Source organism: Cupressus sempervirens, chromosome 7 (genome assembly GCF_028749045.1).
Source record: "Cupressus sempervirens isolate cs-2001-9-10 chromosome 7, ASM2874904v1, whole genome shotgun sequence".
In the NCBI taxonomy this organism is placed as follows: Eukaryota; Viridiplantae; Streptophyta; class Pinopsida; order Cupressales; family Cupressaceae; genus Cupressus; species Cupressus sempervirens.
Genome location: NC_143124.1, coordinates 637,152,684 through 637,168,062, shown reverse-complemented (window position 1 = coordinate 637,168,062; position 15,379 = coordinate 637,152,684). Strand labels below are relative to the sequence as shown.

Genomic DNA, 15,379 nt, shown 5'->3' with positions numbered 1-15,379 from the left:
CCATGAATAAGATTGTAAAATATTAAAATGAAGTGTTAAGTAGCAATGGAAAGAGAAGCATTTAATGATGGGAAATATTGACTTGGCGAAAATTTCACGACATACATTTTCTTTCTAGATACTTCTCCAACATTGAGCGTGAGCTTCAAACCCTAAGGCGACGCTCTTGGTGGTTCCAAAGACATGAATTTAGCCTTGGATAGATGTCTGCAATTTCTCATGGCCATTTTTAGTTGTCTTGAGCTTTACTAGGTAGCGTCTACAAGTTTGTTTATCAACCTGAGTCTTGGAAGGTGTGTGGCAAAATTCCAAGCTTTTGCAAGTTGTTTTTGGCTCACGTTTTTGGTGTTTTTTTGTTGATGAAATATAGCTGGCATTTCCAGACAATTTTTCTCTTGTTTTTGTGCACCTCAATTGCCACATTTTGGTTTTCTTCATTATTGGTGCCCATTCATACTTTTGCGCAACACTCATTTGGTTGTTATTGTAATTGGCTGGTCTACTAAATCCATCGCTGGAGCTGGATGTGACGATGTTCTACGCTGACTGAGGCCTTTTTTGGTGAAGTGCATACCCAAGAACACGATATCATACTTTTGTAAGTCGTGAGACATTAACAAGAATCTCCTATATGTTGATTAGGCAAGGTTAGCTATTATCAAATTACTTATAGCATATTGTATAAAGTTTAAACTCTAAAGTACACATTCAATCAAAGGGACAATGATTTGTTGAAGAAGAATCCTTGTTCGTAAGGTTAAATGGGCTTGTATTCGTTGTTAAAAATTTTGAATACATATTGAAATTATATGGTGCATCATTTTCATGTTGATATACATTGCTAAATATATGTGAACATTTATGAGTCCTCTCCAAACATATTGCAAACAAATGAGCACATTATTCATCAAACATCAATTAAACTCATAACCCAAATTTTGAATGAACAAGACGACAACTGTTTCACGAAATGACAAGCGGCCCAAATGAAAACTTAGGCCAAATTCTAGCAGGTTTCTTTACATTAAGGATGACAACATTAATTTGGACAAATTCTATTTGATCACTAAGGAAGCCATTGAAGCTATTATTGGATCGCGCAATATTGTAACCTCCTTAGGAAGAATAAAGTGAAATTCAAAGATGTCGAGGAACTTACTGGTATTGAAAAAGATCCCTGAGTTTTATTAATAATTTAATAAACGCCATTTCCAATCCTGCAGTCACATATGTTTCTTATGGTATAACTTGCGAAATCAACTTTCAGATACGTTAAGCTTCTACATTGACTATTGTTGTGTATCTTGCACACATGATTATGAAGGAAAATGAATAGTTTGACTCGTGTAGTTTGATAATGAAGAATTTAATTGAGAATATCAGAATGTCTTTGGATAAGGTTTATTCTTCCCATTTTGAGTCTCCGCTCATTTTGACTTGTTTAGTTTGATAATGAAGAATCTAATTAAGAATATCAGAACGCCTTTGGATAAGGTTTATTCTTCCCATTTTGAGTCTCCGCTCATGTGTATAGTACTCTACTTTCGGATTTCATTATCATCAAGGGAAAATGTTAAGTGGAAATTCGGCATCCCTGTCATAAAAGATGGATCTGTATTTTAGTTTGATGTTATCTGGTGCTATGCCTGTTAGTTATTTTGAGGAGGGTTCCTTCTTTGTTGAGAAAGAATTAGAGGTTGTCATTGGTAGTTCCCCTCTAGAACCTAAAAGGAGGAAAAGTAGCACAAAGGGAAAATAAGTTATCATTGAAATCTCAAAAGAGAAAGTGAAGGAAGAATAGTCTCCATTTCGATTTGACTTTTTTGATTAAGATGAAATTCATTCTAGGTTGGATGAGGGTGATTTGAAACGGAATGGTGGAAAGTGGTTTGCCTTCTCCTTGGTTAGTAGGTGTAGAATTGAAGATGCTTTAGATGATTATCTACTCAAAATGGGTATTGTTGTTTCTACTATTTCTGACTCTTTACCGAATGATTAGGTAGAAGTTGTTGAAGAAAGTTTGTTGCAAGAAAGATTTGTAAGGACAAAAGATCAAAACTAGGATTGAGAAAAGATGCGTTAATGGCAACAAAAATTGTCTAAAGACATCAATGAGACAAGAGTGCATTAAAGTGATGTTTGACATCTATAGGTGTTGTCTGTGTTGGCCTACTATTTTTGATGATTTAGAAGCCAAATTGAAGCTATTGAATCCTAACTGAATGCTATTGGGAAGTGCTTTGACTTCTACAAATATAAAGATGGAAAACAAAGAATGAGAGTGTTTTGCAAGTTGAGCTTTTGTCCACTCAGCGATAGGGAAAATCTCGTTAGAACTTTTTGGTTGATTAAAGAAATTGTTGAAGTCTAGCTAGATCATCTCTCTGGATTAATTCTGATGTAGAGAATTGTGAAGAACAATGACCATCTTCAGATAATCTTTCTCTGTCGTCTTTAGTTGATTTGCTTGTTTTACATGACATTATGTGTGCTAGAATGATTTCTGCAGTATAAGCTTGGAAGAAAATTCTTCCAATTGTAAAACAAAGGTACTAGAAAAAATGTAAAAAGTGTAATACCACTTAATTTCCTGAGAATGTTCTTATTTGACCCTTTGCCTTTGATGACAAAAAGGGGAAGAAAATGAAGAGAAACAAAAAAAGGATTTGCTTGTCAAAGGGGGAGTAATTGGAAGTTTTGGTAGTTTGAAGTTTTTTGAGTTTTTTGTTCTTTTGCCATTAATGACAATGTCTAATAACCCCAACCGGTTATAACTTCGTCAATGCCAAATTCTTCTCTAATTCAATCGTTTGATATTTTGTCAAACACCTTACAAGCAAGTTCTGATACCAATGTAATATCCTTGCAATTCTGATTTTAATTTCTTGATTTCTAACCTGAGCATTTCGTCAAACACTTTGCACACAAGGGATATATATATTGCAGATCTAAAATCTGATTTCTTTCTAAATGCCAAACTTTAATTGATATGCTTGCAAAACTCCAAATAACCAACAACAAATGTTTTTGTATTTTTTTTTTGAAACATAGAGCATTGACTATAAATGAGAAAATATGCATCTACATCAATAAGACATTAGGACAACAATTCTGATGTAAACTCTGATATAAATCAGATTACAAATTATCTCTAAATTCTTCACATGCCCTAAAATATTCAAATCTAACCTCCATGCATTACAAACGAAATAGATAGGAACTTGGAAAATTGCTCAAGGGAATCTGGATTTTTACTGTAGCAAGTTCTTGTAGCAACAATGACACTGTAGCGAATTACTGTAGTGACAACACTGTAGCAAGTTACTGTAGCGACGACACTAGCACCATCACTGTAGTAGTGTTACTGTAGCAGCAATACTGTAGCAAATTTCTTGTAGCAATATCCAACTTATTCCTTACTCCACAAATTTGGCCCTAGGCCACAAATTTGGCACAATAAAAAGACTGATTTGTCTTCTCCAATAGCCGCAACCCTTCGGAAGATATTTCACCACCTTGGTTATGCAAATCAATGGGAGTGTTCGTTCCCAACGATCAATGTAGCAACTGCAAAAACCCTTGGCTTCACAAGTTATTTGGAAGAGTAGATAGCAACACATTCGATGCTCAACAATAAGGCTGCCCTTCCTATTGATTCTTTTCCAGCAATAGATGGACCTCCTTCTAGAAGAAATAAAATAATATTTAATTTCTCCTTCTAGAAGATTCTTTTAATTTATTTAGTTAACTTTAGTCACTTTTAATTAAATTAATTTAATATAAAGTCACCTTTTAATTTTAATTTATTTAATGACTTTATAAGAAATTAATTTAATCAATTTTTCTTTATTCCTTCACTTAGTCTTTGGAGAATGTAAAGGCTTAGAACACCATTAAGAGGTTAAAAAGATGGGGACATTACACAAAGTGGGAGATTGTTGAGAAGATATGGCATTGTTACCATTGATGTCAAAACATGCGATTCAGATTTTGTGCTTGCGATGATGTACAACATTGATCTATTCTATATGGTGTGCTATGATGATGAGTAGCATGAATTTTATCCCTGATTTAGATATGTCACTACTTTTTTGGGACAATAGTGAAAGACAATGCAGAATAATGAAGATTAAACCTATGATATTGGCTGCTATGTTCAAAGCTTATTCTAGGCATCTTTGATATCCAGACATTCATGCAATATGTTAGAAGTTTTGGTACATTACATCTATTCCGTCCATGAACAGATGTTAATTATTGCAATATGTTAAGAAGTTTTCTTTTTGTGGACATTTTTGCTAATAAATTTCATCATTGCTTTTAGCTCTGCACAGTGCTTTGGAGAAGCATTATATGAAAAATTTCATTATTCAGTAAGATTTCGTTCATTTTGTCATTATGCCTATATCTGGTGGGACTCTTTTGGCATTTTGGAGACTTGGACATGTTTTACCCCTAAAGGCACCCTTACAAGGCATATAAAATCACCTGAGGGACATCTCTAAGATGGAAGAAGAAGTTTGCCAGCATTTGTTAAACTATTGTGCCAGAGTGTGTATCAAATGTTGGGAAGCATGTCTGTTGGTAAGCCAGGCCTTATGTGACCACTTGTTATTGGTGATTTGATTTTCATGAAGAATTCTTGTGTTTTAATTAGTAGTGCTTTGGATTGGGTAGGTGAGTTCCCGTTGGTGCAGGAGCACACATTGGATGGAGATTCAAGAAATATTTCATTATAGTATTACAATTCAAGCATGATTAAACAAAGGATTATTGATGTAAAAGGATTAATTTAATTCTACTTGATATGTAATATGTCGATTCATTATGTTTAGAGTCATATTGTCAAGATAGTGAAAATTGTCAAATATGTAATAAAATTGTCATAAAATATTGACAATATGTAAAGTTCATGTAAGAGAGAAGGTGAATGGTCATGAGGGGTAATTAATTAGTTATAGAACTTGAAAAGCCTTTAAAATATGATGTACTAGTCGTGATTTTCCGAATGTAGTGACTGGAGAAGCTGGAAGAATAGGTGAAATAAAGAGAAGTTTATTTTTGTGAGTTTTATGATAAATTTCTGAGTTACTTTTCCAGAAATCTGACTATTGTTTGTGTTGGTATGAGAACATATGAATAGATACAGACCTACAACTTATATTTTCGGAAAGGTATTTGAGTTAGTGCTCTTTTGGTTTTGGTTTGGTCTAATTTAATTAAGATTTGAAGAAGTTGTGAGCATTTTAGTGCATACTTGTCTGAACTTGATTTTTATGTAAGCAGTTTTGGGAGAAGAGTAATAACTTTTATTCTAGTTATCATTTTGAGCTATAAATTTGAGAAAAATGTGTTTGACTGATATATATACTCTCTCATAATGGAATTGGTTTTATAATTTCATTTGTCAAAGTTATGAGTATATATTTGAAGTGTTTTGATATTTTCCAGCTCATTAATTTGGTTGAAAATGTCTATTATTGAAGCCTCTTGAGTTTTACTCCCAAAAGAGATGTTTGAAAGGTGTACCTTTGCATCATTTTTGGTATTAGAGCTCAGGAAAAGGTGCAGGCAAAGGTGAATTGTGAGTTTGTGTTTGTTGTGACAGGTTGAGGAGAGAACCTGTGGAGTGGCCAAAAGACTAGGTTGAGTGGAGAGAACCTAGATAGGAGAAAATGGTCACAAGAGGAGATTTATCTCATGATAAGAGGATACTATTAGATGCATGGGTTTCATATTGGGATTTTCAAAAAAAGAAGGAAAAGGCAAAGAAAAGAGAGGAAGAGAAAAAAAAGAGAAGAGAAGAGGAAGCTAGAAAGAATCAAGAGATAGAAGAGAAAATAAGATTCCTAATGAGGGAACTTAAAAAAGGGGAAGAAAATTTAAAGAAACTAAAAGAGGAATTGAAGAAAAATATGGACAAGGAAAATAGTAATTTGGAGCAGCCATTCATTGAGGATACAAAGGTATGTGAAGATGGAATAGAGAACTTGGTTACCGATGAAGAGAATGTCGTTGTAGCCGACAGGATGTGTGTCAGGATGTATGTTGTCGGTATATGCTCCTTGGGAAGGTTCTTGTTATGTAGCCGACAGACCCCTTCGGGAAGGTTCTTCGGAAAGTATATATACACCCTTTGGGATCATTGTAATCATCATCATAAGCATAATGTAATGTCTAGGCATATGCGAATAATACAAGGAGTTTTGCTGTTCTCATCTATTGTCTGTATGCATTGATTCATTTACCCTAGTACGGTAAACATTTGACGCCATTGCCCCATGAACCTGGAAGGAGGGAGGAATGAAGATTAATGCCAAATTAGCTTAACAAGGATCGAAATAAAATAAAGGGAAAAGATGGAATATGTATTGCGCAAGAACTTTTAATCTTGGCACAACAAGCCAAACGCAGGAGGTTTTAGAAGATTGCTGACGGACACCGAAGTGCTGAGGAATTGTTGGAGACTCGACAGCGGGTGGAATTGGTGGAAGAAGCAAGGGACGAGTTTTTGAGCCTGTATTCGCCAAGGGAAGAGAATCTAGACGGAAGGGAATCGACTTGCACGACTCGGAGTGCCGAGGGAGCATGTGTGGAGAGAACTCTTCGTCCATGATACACTTCCAGAACGGACAAATTCACTTAACGAAGACCCCTCCACCAAAAAGCACAGCTGCCAAGATACAAAGCGTTGGTGTCGGAGTGCAAAGCATTGGTGTCGGGATACAAAGCGTTGGTGCTAGAGTGCAAAGCATTGGTGTTGGGATACAAAGCATTGGTGCCAAAGTACAAAGCGTTGGTGTCGGGATACAAAGTGTTGGTGCCGGAATACATAACGTTAGTGTCGCAGTACAGAATAGCGCCCCTACACATCTAGTAATAATGGCATGACCAAAGAAAAAATTGCCAAAATTTGATGGTGATGGAGCAACCAATCCAATCCGACATTGTAAAACGTGCAAAACAATTTGGAGGGCGAATGGCATAATAAATACAAACGAATGGGTCCGACAGTTTTCGGCCACCCTACGGGGTGTTGCAATTGATTGGTTCGCCGATACAAATCCCCAGAAGTTAAACAATTGGGACAACATCAAAAAGGAGTTTATCACGAAATTCCAATTGTTGTGTGACGATAACGAGATCGTAGCGGAGATATACAACACCAAACAGAGGAAAAACGAAACAGTCTGAGTCTACGCCAGGAAATTAGAAGATTTGATAAACAAAATGGAAAATAAGCCGGCTGACGGACTGCAAAAAAGATGGTTTATTGAAGGTCTGCACCCGAGGTTGCGGAAGAAGATGAAGATTGTGCCACCATCGTCATACACTGAAGCATACAATCGAGCAATAAACCTGGAAAGTGAGCAAAAGACAAAAAAGAAGAAGAAGAGTAACTTGTTTGATTTAGATGACGAGGCATCTTTAGAACAGGAAGGCAGCGATGACGGAAAGGGTAGCAAGAAGATCCGAGCCCTCCAAAAGGACATGATTTGGATGATGAAAGAATTTAGGAACATGCAGAAGGAGACCAAGGAAAATGAGCTATGGTGCACCGAGTGCAAGAAAGAAGGCCATACGAAGGGATCTTGTTTGAAGGACCAATTCTGCGAGATTTGCCAGATCATGGGATATTCACAAAGGAATGCCCTTTCAATATGAAAACAAGAGGACCTCAGCAAGTGTTCCTGACACAGGAAGCTTCTGTGTCAGGAGGGAGCGAGAACACTAGTACGGAGAGTGCCACGTCGAGAGGATAGAGAAATAATTGACGAGGTTAAAACAACAACAATGGCAACAATAAAAATGGTAGCAGAAGTCAAATTCAATATGATGCAAACGACCGACCCATAGTTCAATGTCGAGCATGTAATTTGTGGGGCCACTTTGCTCGAGACTGTACAACGACAAACACACCCAAATTATTATGCAGATGGTGCGGACCCGGCGATCATGAAGATGCTAAGTGCTCGAAGTCGGGAGTTAATTTGATCACCATCGGGATGGATGAAGAGGAGGTTCTGGCCATCACACGGAAGCAAGCAAAAATCTACCCCGACCCGACGGAAGAAAAGAAGAGACTAGAGGAAGCACAGGCAGAAATCCAGAAAGCAATGCGGGCGGAGAAAGCACACCTGAAGGACACTACTGGTACCTCCGCAAGGAACAACGCAGAACAGAACATCGTACGAAAAATATTACAAATCGAGGTACCAGTCAAAATCAACAATCTGCTGCTCACAATGCCTCAACTCTGATCGACACTCACAAACATCGCTCCAGCTGCTAAACTACTAGGAGAAGATGGAAGGGAGCAGGAAAGTGGAGCAAGTACAATAGACAAAAGAGAGAAGGAAAGTGGTGCAAGTGCAGAGGATCCAATGCTGCTAGCCCTCTCATCCGGATGGCATTCGACAGTCGTCGAGATGGGAATTCTGGGAACTGTTATGACAGAAACGATTGTTGATGGAGGGTCTGGTGTGAATGTGTTATCGGAAGACATTTGGAAGAGGTTGGGACAGCTGACGTTGTGGCCACCTATGTTTCAATTATTAACGGCGGACCAGCACGGGATCAAACTGTTGGGAGTCCTGATGCCACAGCCAGTGACTAGTGGAATACAGTCGTTCCTGCTGGACTTTGTCGTCATCCCACTGAAGAGGAGAGGATATGACTCCATTTTGGGCCGAGGAAGTCTTGTACAAGCAAGGGTTAAGCATGACTGGAAGAAGAATACTCTATCAATGGAGCGCGGAGGCAAAAGATTCATAATTGACGTGCACACACAAATGGTAGGTGAGGAGGTAGCATCGTCAAACTCAGAAGGTGAAAGTGAGAATGATGACGAGGGGAAGAAGAGAATGGAACCTAATGAAGAGGGAGTATTGAGATTGGAAGGAGGGTCGGATGAGGATGACCTAGACTTGTTGAATAGCCTTTTCCACTAGTAGATGGAGGATTACGAGTTCTTTTCGAGCTGTAGTATGCTAAGGGTCGACGAAGGTGAGAAAGAAGAGGGAAATAAATGTCTGAAGGAATACAAAGAAGCAGAAGAAGGAAAGGCGGTTATGACAAAAGCTGAAGGGAAGAACATACAGTACGAACCTAGAAAAAGGAAAGATTCCACCGTACGACTGTGCAGAAAGGAAATGTTATGTCAAACCACGGATATAGCAGAAAGGTGCCGTTAACAAGGAAGAAACATCATACAGTCTGTAGTATGCTAAGGGTCGACGAAGGTGAGAAAGAAGAGGGAAATGAATGTCCGAAGGAATACAGAGAAGCAGAAGAAGGAAAGGCGGTTACGACAAAAGCTGAAGGGAAGAACATACAGTACGAACCCAAAAAAAGGAAAGATTCCACTGTACGACCGCGCAGAAAAGAAATGTTATGTCAAACCACGGATATAGCAAAAAGGTGCCGTCAACAAGGAAGAAACATCATACGGTCTGCACATGAAACAAAGAGGAAGGGTTTAATAAAAGTTGCATCGGTACGGAGTGATGGTTCTAAAATCAAGAATACAGTTATTGACGGCAAGGAGTGGCAGCCGACGAAATTCATAGTATCGAGTGTCGGAAACAAATTGGGCGATATGAAAAACCTGAGGGAGAGATCGTGTAACTTAAATAAACTTGATGAGTGACGATTGCAAGCACAATGGGCCATGGAGTTGATACAAAACAGGTGCAAAGCATGGCATGATAAACACCTCAAACTAAACAAGTTTCAACTGGGACAGCTGGTGTTGAAGTATAGTGGATGGAATGAAATCAAACTTGGAAAGTTCAGAGTCAAATGGGTAGGACCATACAAGATACGGGAAGATGGTGATAACAGGGCGATCAAGTTATGGACGCTCGATGGGAAGGAAGTACCGGACAAGATGAATGGGTCTAAGTTAAAAATCTATGATGAAGGGAATAGTCCACCATCGACGAACAATTGAAGTAAGAAATTTAAAAAAAAAAAGAAAAGAAAAGAAAAGAAAGAGAAGTACCGTACGACACCCATACCGTACGGTGGTCATACATTAGTCTGCATCGTACGGCGTACATCTTGAAGAGTGTACCACTGTATGGCTTGAAGAGTGTATCATCGTACAACGTGAAGAGTCATAGTGATTTAAGGAGGCATGGCATTAGCCGTACGACCCTTTCTACCAAACGAATGCATTCTTCTTGGCATCGTACGGTAACTGGAGATGGCTTGATAGGTACCGTACGGAGGTTACATTGGTCGTACGGACTTTTATTTTTTAAAAAAAGAGACCTCATGCCATATGGATTTGAAGAGTACATGGTTTGCTTGCTGTTGTACGGATTTTGAGGTTAAGTCTCTATTTTCTTCCATATGGATTCGAAGGTTATGTTTTCTAGCTATTTTCGTATGCATTTACAAGTTAAGTGTTCTGTTTGCTGCTGTACGAATTTGAAGGTTAACTACTTTGGTTGATGCACTTTCGAATTAGCACCACCGTATGAACTTTCAAGCAGGGTTAAGATATTTACATTATCATCATACGGATTCTTATTGTCGCATCCATACGTCTTATTGAAAGAAGGTACAATTTTTGAAGGCATGCACGACTTCTTTTGTAGTCTTATATCCGTATGAACCCTGCAGTGAGATGGCTATGAAAAAAGAAATCTAGGGTGTAGTTGTACATTGGCAGCGTAGAAGAAGGGTGACAGGAGGTTTTCTTAAAAAAAAAGGGTCGACAAATAAAAAATGTTCAGAATGCATAATGAACGATGCTGAAGGGAAGGGAAAGACATAAGCAGGTAGTAAAACATCAACGGTTGCTAGAAAGAGTGGAATCAGAAGAAAATCACAAAAATAGTGTGTTCCATGCAATTTTGTGTGGGTTTTAGAGTGTTAATTTGGTCTTGGTGGTGGGCTCGATCCCTAGTCATTGCGGTTATCAATCGTGGGAAGTATGACTAGTTGATGAGACTTGGAGTTGTTGCAGGCATGGAGTGTCTATGTACCAGTGGTGGAGAGAACAATAGAGCAAGCCTTTCGAGAGGGGTGATACGCTTCGAGGCACTTGGAGTAAGTGTTGGACGTGAAGCTGTCTTGGTGGATGCATAGAGAGCTCGGGAGGAGCTGATCATCCAGTTGAGGGCAGTACAATGACACTTGGCTCAGTGTACCCAGAGTTGGAAGCAGAGAAAGCGACATGGGTGGTTATCAAGGTCAGCTTGACTAAGGAGACAGTATTGTGTTAGCAGAGGCTACAGATGCACCGTGGTTTGGAGATCAGTTTGGTGCAGGCACAGGACAAATGTGAAAGTGATGTGGTAGATCAATCTTGTTGTAGTTAGTTGGTTAATGTATTTCATTTGTTAATTTGTCTCAGATATTTTGTAATTGTCATCTGGAGATGACGTTTTCTTTTGGGGGGGATGATGTCGTCGGTAGATATTGTGTAGCGGACAAGATGTGTGTCAGGATGTATGTCGTCGGCATATGCTCCTTCGGGAAGGTTCTTGTTATGTAGCCGACATGTTGTATATAGCCGACGGACCCCTTCGGGAAGGTTCTTCGGAAAGTATATATACACCCTTCGAGATCATTGTAATCATCATCATAAGCATAATGTAATGTCTAGGCATATGCGAATAATACAAGGAGTTCTGCTGTTCTTATCTATTGTCTGTATGCATTGATTCATTTACCCCAGTACGGTAAGCAGAGAAGAGTTGTCCATTAGAAGGAAAAAGTGAACAAATTGATGCGGATATAAAAATAAGTAATATGCAGCAAGATACTCTTATAATAGAGAATTTGAAGGAAAATATTGATGCCTTAAAGTTGAATGTTGGAATGAAATGCAAAGAGGAAGAAATTCAGATTGAGAAATCTGATTTGGTCTCAAGAGAAGAGGCTATAGAAGAGTTGGTTATGGGTTATGAAAGGGCTCAAGTATTTGTGTATTCTCTATGTATGGGGTTATGGCATGTTTATGGTGACAAGAAAAAGGAGTGTTATTGGCAAGTGTATTTCATGGAGTTAAAGATGTATTCAGTAGTAGAGCTGGTATACGTGATTAAATTGGTGCTGAAAATTAATGAGCAGCAACGAATGGTTTTCATGTTACCAAAAAGAGGCAAACCAAAGATTAAGATGAAGAAGGAAAGACAAATCCAAGTGGGTCAAGATCAAGCAAAGACAAGATTGCAGCTGGAAGATGAGTATAAGCCTAAAGTGAAGATGAAAAAAATAGTTTTATTTTTTCTAATGTTTATTTTGCAGGTGTTTCCAAGAGGACTTGAAAAGATTTCAAAGTTGGGAGTATGGTGCAGGAGCACACATTTGATGAAGATTCAAGAAATATTTCATTAGAGTATTACAATTCAAGCATAATTAAACAAAGGATTATTGATGTAAAAGGATTAATTTAATTCTACTTGATATGTAATATGTCCATTTATTATGTTTAGAGTCATATTGTCAAGATAGATGGAAATTGTCAAATATGTAATAAAATTGTCATAAAATATTGACAATATGTAAAGATCATGTAAGAGAGAAGGTGAATGGTCATGAGGGGTAATTAATTAGTTATAGAACTTGAAAAGCCTTTAAAATATGATATATTAGTTGTGATTTTCAGAATGTAATGGCTGGAGAAGTTGGAAGAAGAGGTGAAATAAAGAGGAGTTTATTTTTGTGAGTTTTATGATAAATTTCTGAGTTACTTTTCCAGAAATCTGACTGTTGTTTGTGCTGGTTTGAGAACATATGAATAGATACAGACCTGCAACTTATATTTTTAGAAAGGTATTTGAGTTAATGTTCTTTTGGTTTTGGTTTGGTCTATTTTAATTAAGATTTGAAGAAGTTATGAGCATTTTAGTGCAGACTTGTCTGAACCTGATTTTTATGTAAGCAGTTTTGGGAGAAGAGTAATAACTTTTATTCTAGTTATCATTTTGAGCTATAAATTTGAGGAAAATATGTTTAACTGATACATATACTCTCTCATAAAAGGAATTGGTTTTATAAATTCATTTGTAAAAGTTACGAGTATATATTTGAAGTATTTTGATATTTTCCAGCTCATTAATTTGGTTGAAAATGTCTATTATTGAAGCCTCTTGAGTTTTACTCCCAAAAGAGATGTTTGAAAGGTGTATCTCTGCATCACCCGTGGAATTATATTCGGAGAACTTTTGATGTCTTAAGTTTTAAAGAGGCTGTAGACATGATATTAAATCTCTGAGTGTACCGAGTTTACAAGTTGAGGCAGTTTTTAAAGATTAGTTGTATAATTAACCTATACCTGCACCTGTATATTGGAATTTATGCATTTTTATTATGAATAGAAGATGATGAATAATGGTCATTGCTTTGTGGAACCTCAACTTTTGCAGATCACCTTAATTTGGCGCCTTAGCTTGGTGTAAATGTTCATATTAAGTCATATGCCCTGCATAAGCCACGATGTCGTGTTAGAGGACTATTATGTTGCTCCAAGTAGCTTCTTGACCTTTTTATTAGGGTTTACCCTAATTAAATGGCTCCTTTTGATGAGACTAAGCTGTCATGACAAATAATACATTAAAAAAGCATTAGAGCATCTGGTTTCCATTCTACGCTAAGATATTCATGTGAGTCATGACTGAAGTAATACTGCACCGGATTTGAGATATTTTCAGTTTCAGCAATCGATTTTGTTTGTTTTCTTCTAAGATCGCAAACGGATTTCAATTTGAAGCAAGTGTCCTTTAATAACTTGATTTTGCTCTGGGATTATCTTGACACGCACTTACTAGGAAGATTTATTCATAGAAATTCATATAATGACAATATAGTATACTCTAAAAAATTACACACATTAGAAGTATATAGTGTTTGTTAGACATCAGATGACTGAGTTGTATAATGAGTATTTTTGCAGTGTGGGAGAAATTAGAAGAACAAAATTGTGACTTTTTTAAAGCTTATTACACAAGGCTGAAGTTAAAGAAACAGATAACACTATTCAATCATTTGCTAGAGCGGCAGTACCAGCTTATGACCATGGGTATACTGACTGCTCCATTTAGTTCAATGCAAAATGGCACGCATCCTCCAACTCGTAATTACTACTTTTCCTTATTTTATATCCATATTGTCATCCTCTTTGCTGATGTTTGGAATTGAAGTTGTCATTACTAATTTTGGAACTATTTGCAGTGCAGTTCAGCATCCGCCAATTGGGTATCCGGTCTTGCAACAACCCCTACTTCCAGTGGCCGGACATCGTCATATGATTCCCATTACAAGTGGAGCATGTAGTCTTGTAGCAAATGGACATCCTGCTCAAGGCAGTTTTCAATCAATTGTTAAAAGCCCTGCAGTAGAGTAATACAACTGTTATCTTTCATTTGCATTTCACTTGTTGGTACAAAATGTTATGAATCATAATTTGGAAATTTTGATAGGTATGGATTTCATATTATTATCTAGCAGAATGGATTGACATCAATGAATGTTGATGCAGTATCATGGGAGAGAGTTCCATGGAAGTATCACACGCTATGCACTCACCTTGCAATGGTGTATCATCTATGACTGACATACCGTCAAGCCCAGCTTCAGCCATGTCAAGTGGACCTTTTCCCTTCAAACCAATGGATCTGTCAACAGTTGGTATGAATCTCATGCCCCTTGATGTTACATTCATGTCTGGAGATATAGGAAATCCAGATGGAGCAGGTACATTACGAGGTGCTGCAGAAGCTGGTGGTAGCAAACCAAGGGACTCACTCAGATTGCTTGGGCACTTGCCTCGGAATTTCAGCCTTTCAGATCTTGCAGCAGATCTGACAAATGGAGGAGGTATCATCTTGCTACTTTTTAATCTTGAGTTTTATTAAAGGAGAAGAACTACTTACTAAGTTACTATACATCATTTTAACACAAATAAATGGCTCAGCCCTACATGCACATCAAAAAGATAAGCTCAATAATTGGCCCATAAAAGACAGAGGATAAATTTCCAGTTAACACTATAAATACTATCATGTCTTAAAAAGAAAAGGCTACATATTTATATGCATAAAGAAGGTTGGGTGTGTGTTTGAGAGAGAGAGTCAATGAAACAGATCAAGAATGCAAGCCCTTTAGATATGGAGCCATGAAAATAATACTGCTTTTCTGTTGATTTCCATCATTCATGAAAAACTATAATATTGTTGACACTGTTGCAGAATTTTGACATTCACCAGAGCTTGTAAGTGTTTGGGGGATTATTTATTTAGACATGCACTGCAGCATAACTCACATCTAGTCAGTTTATTGAAATTTGATATTTTTTTTGTATACACATGACATTTGATGATAATCTTCTAGGTATTGCATTTTGAAGATATATCCCTCCATCTCA

General features: G+C 37.4%; 1 protein-coding gene across 9 annotated transcripts in view; it reads left to right on the top strand.

Moving 5' to 3' along the window:
- Window positions 1-15,379, top strand: part of LOC149548297 (uncharacterized) — a 149,283-nt gene that overhangs the window by 99,485 nt on the left and 34,419 nt on the right. For 4 of the 9 annotated variants that reach the window (XM_089792384.1, XM_089792383.1, XM_089792392.1 and 1 more), the window contains 3 exons: window positions 13,910-14,089; window positions 14,193-14,355; window positions 14,495-14,832. In XM_089792384.1, coding sequence (XP_089648510.1) covers window positions 13,910-14,089; window positions 14,193-14,355; window positions 14,495-14,832 — 681 coding nt within the window. The remainder of the gene's footprint in view (window positions 1-13,909; window positions 14,090-14,192; window positions 14,356-14,494; window positions 14,833-15,379) is intronic. The other 5 variants (XM_089792389.1, XM_089792387.1, XM_089792388.1 and 2 more) reach the window with 2 other exon arrangements.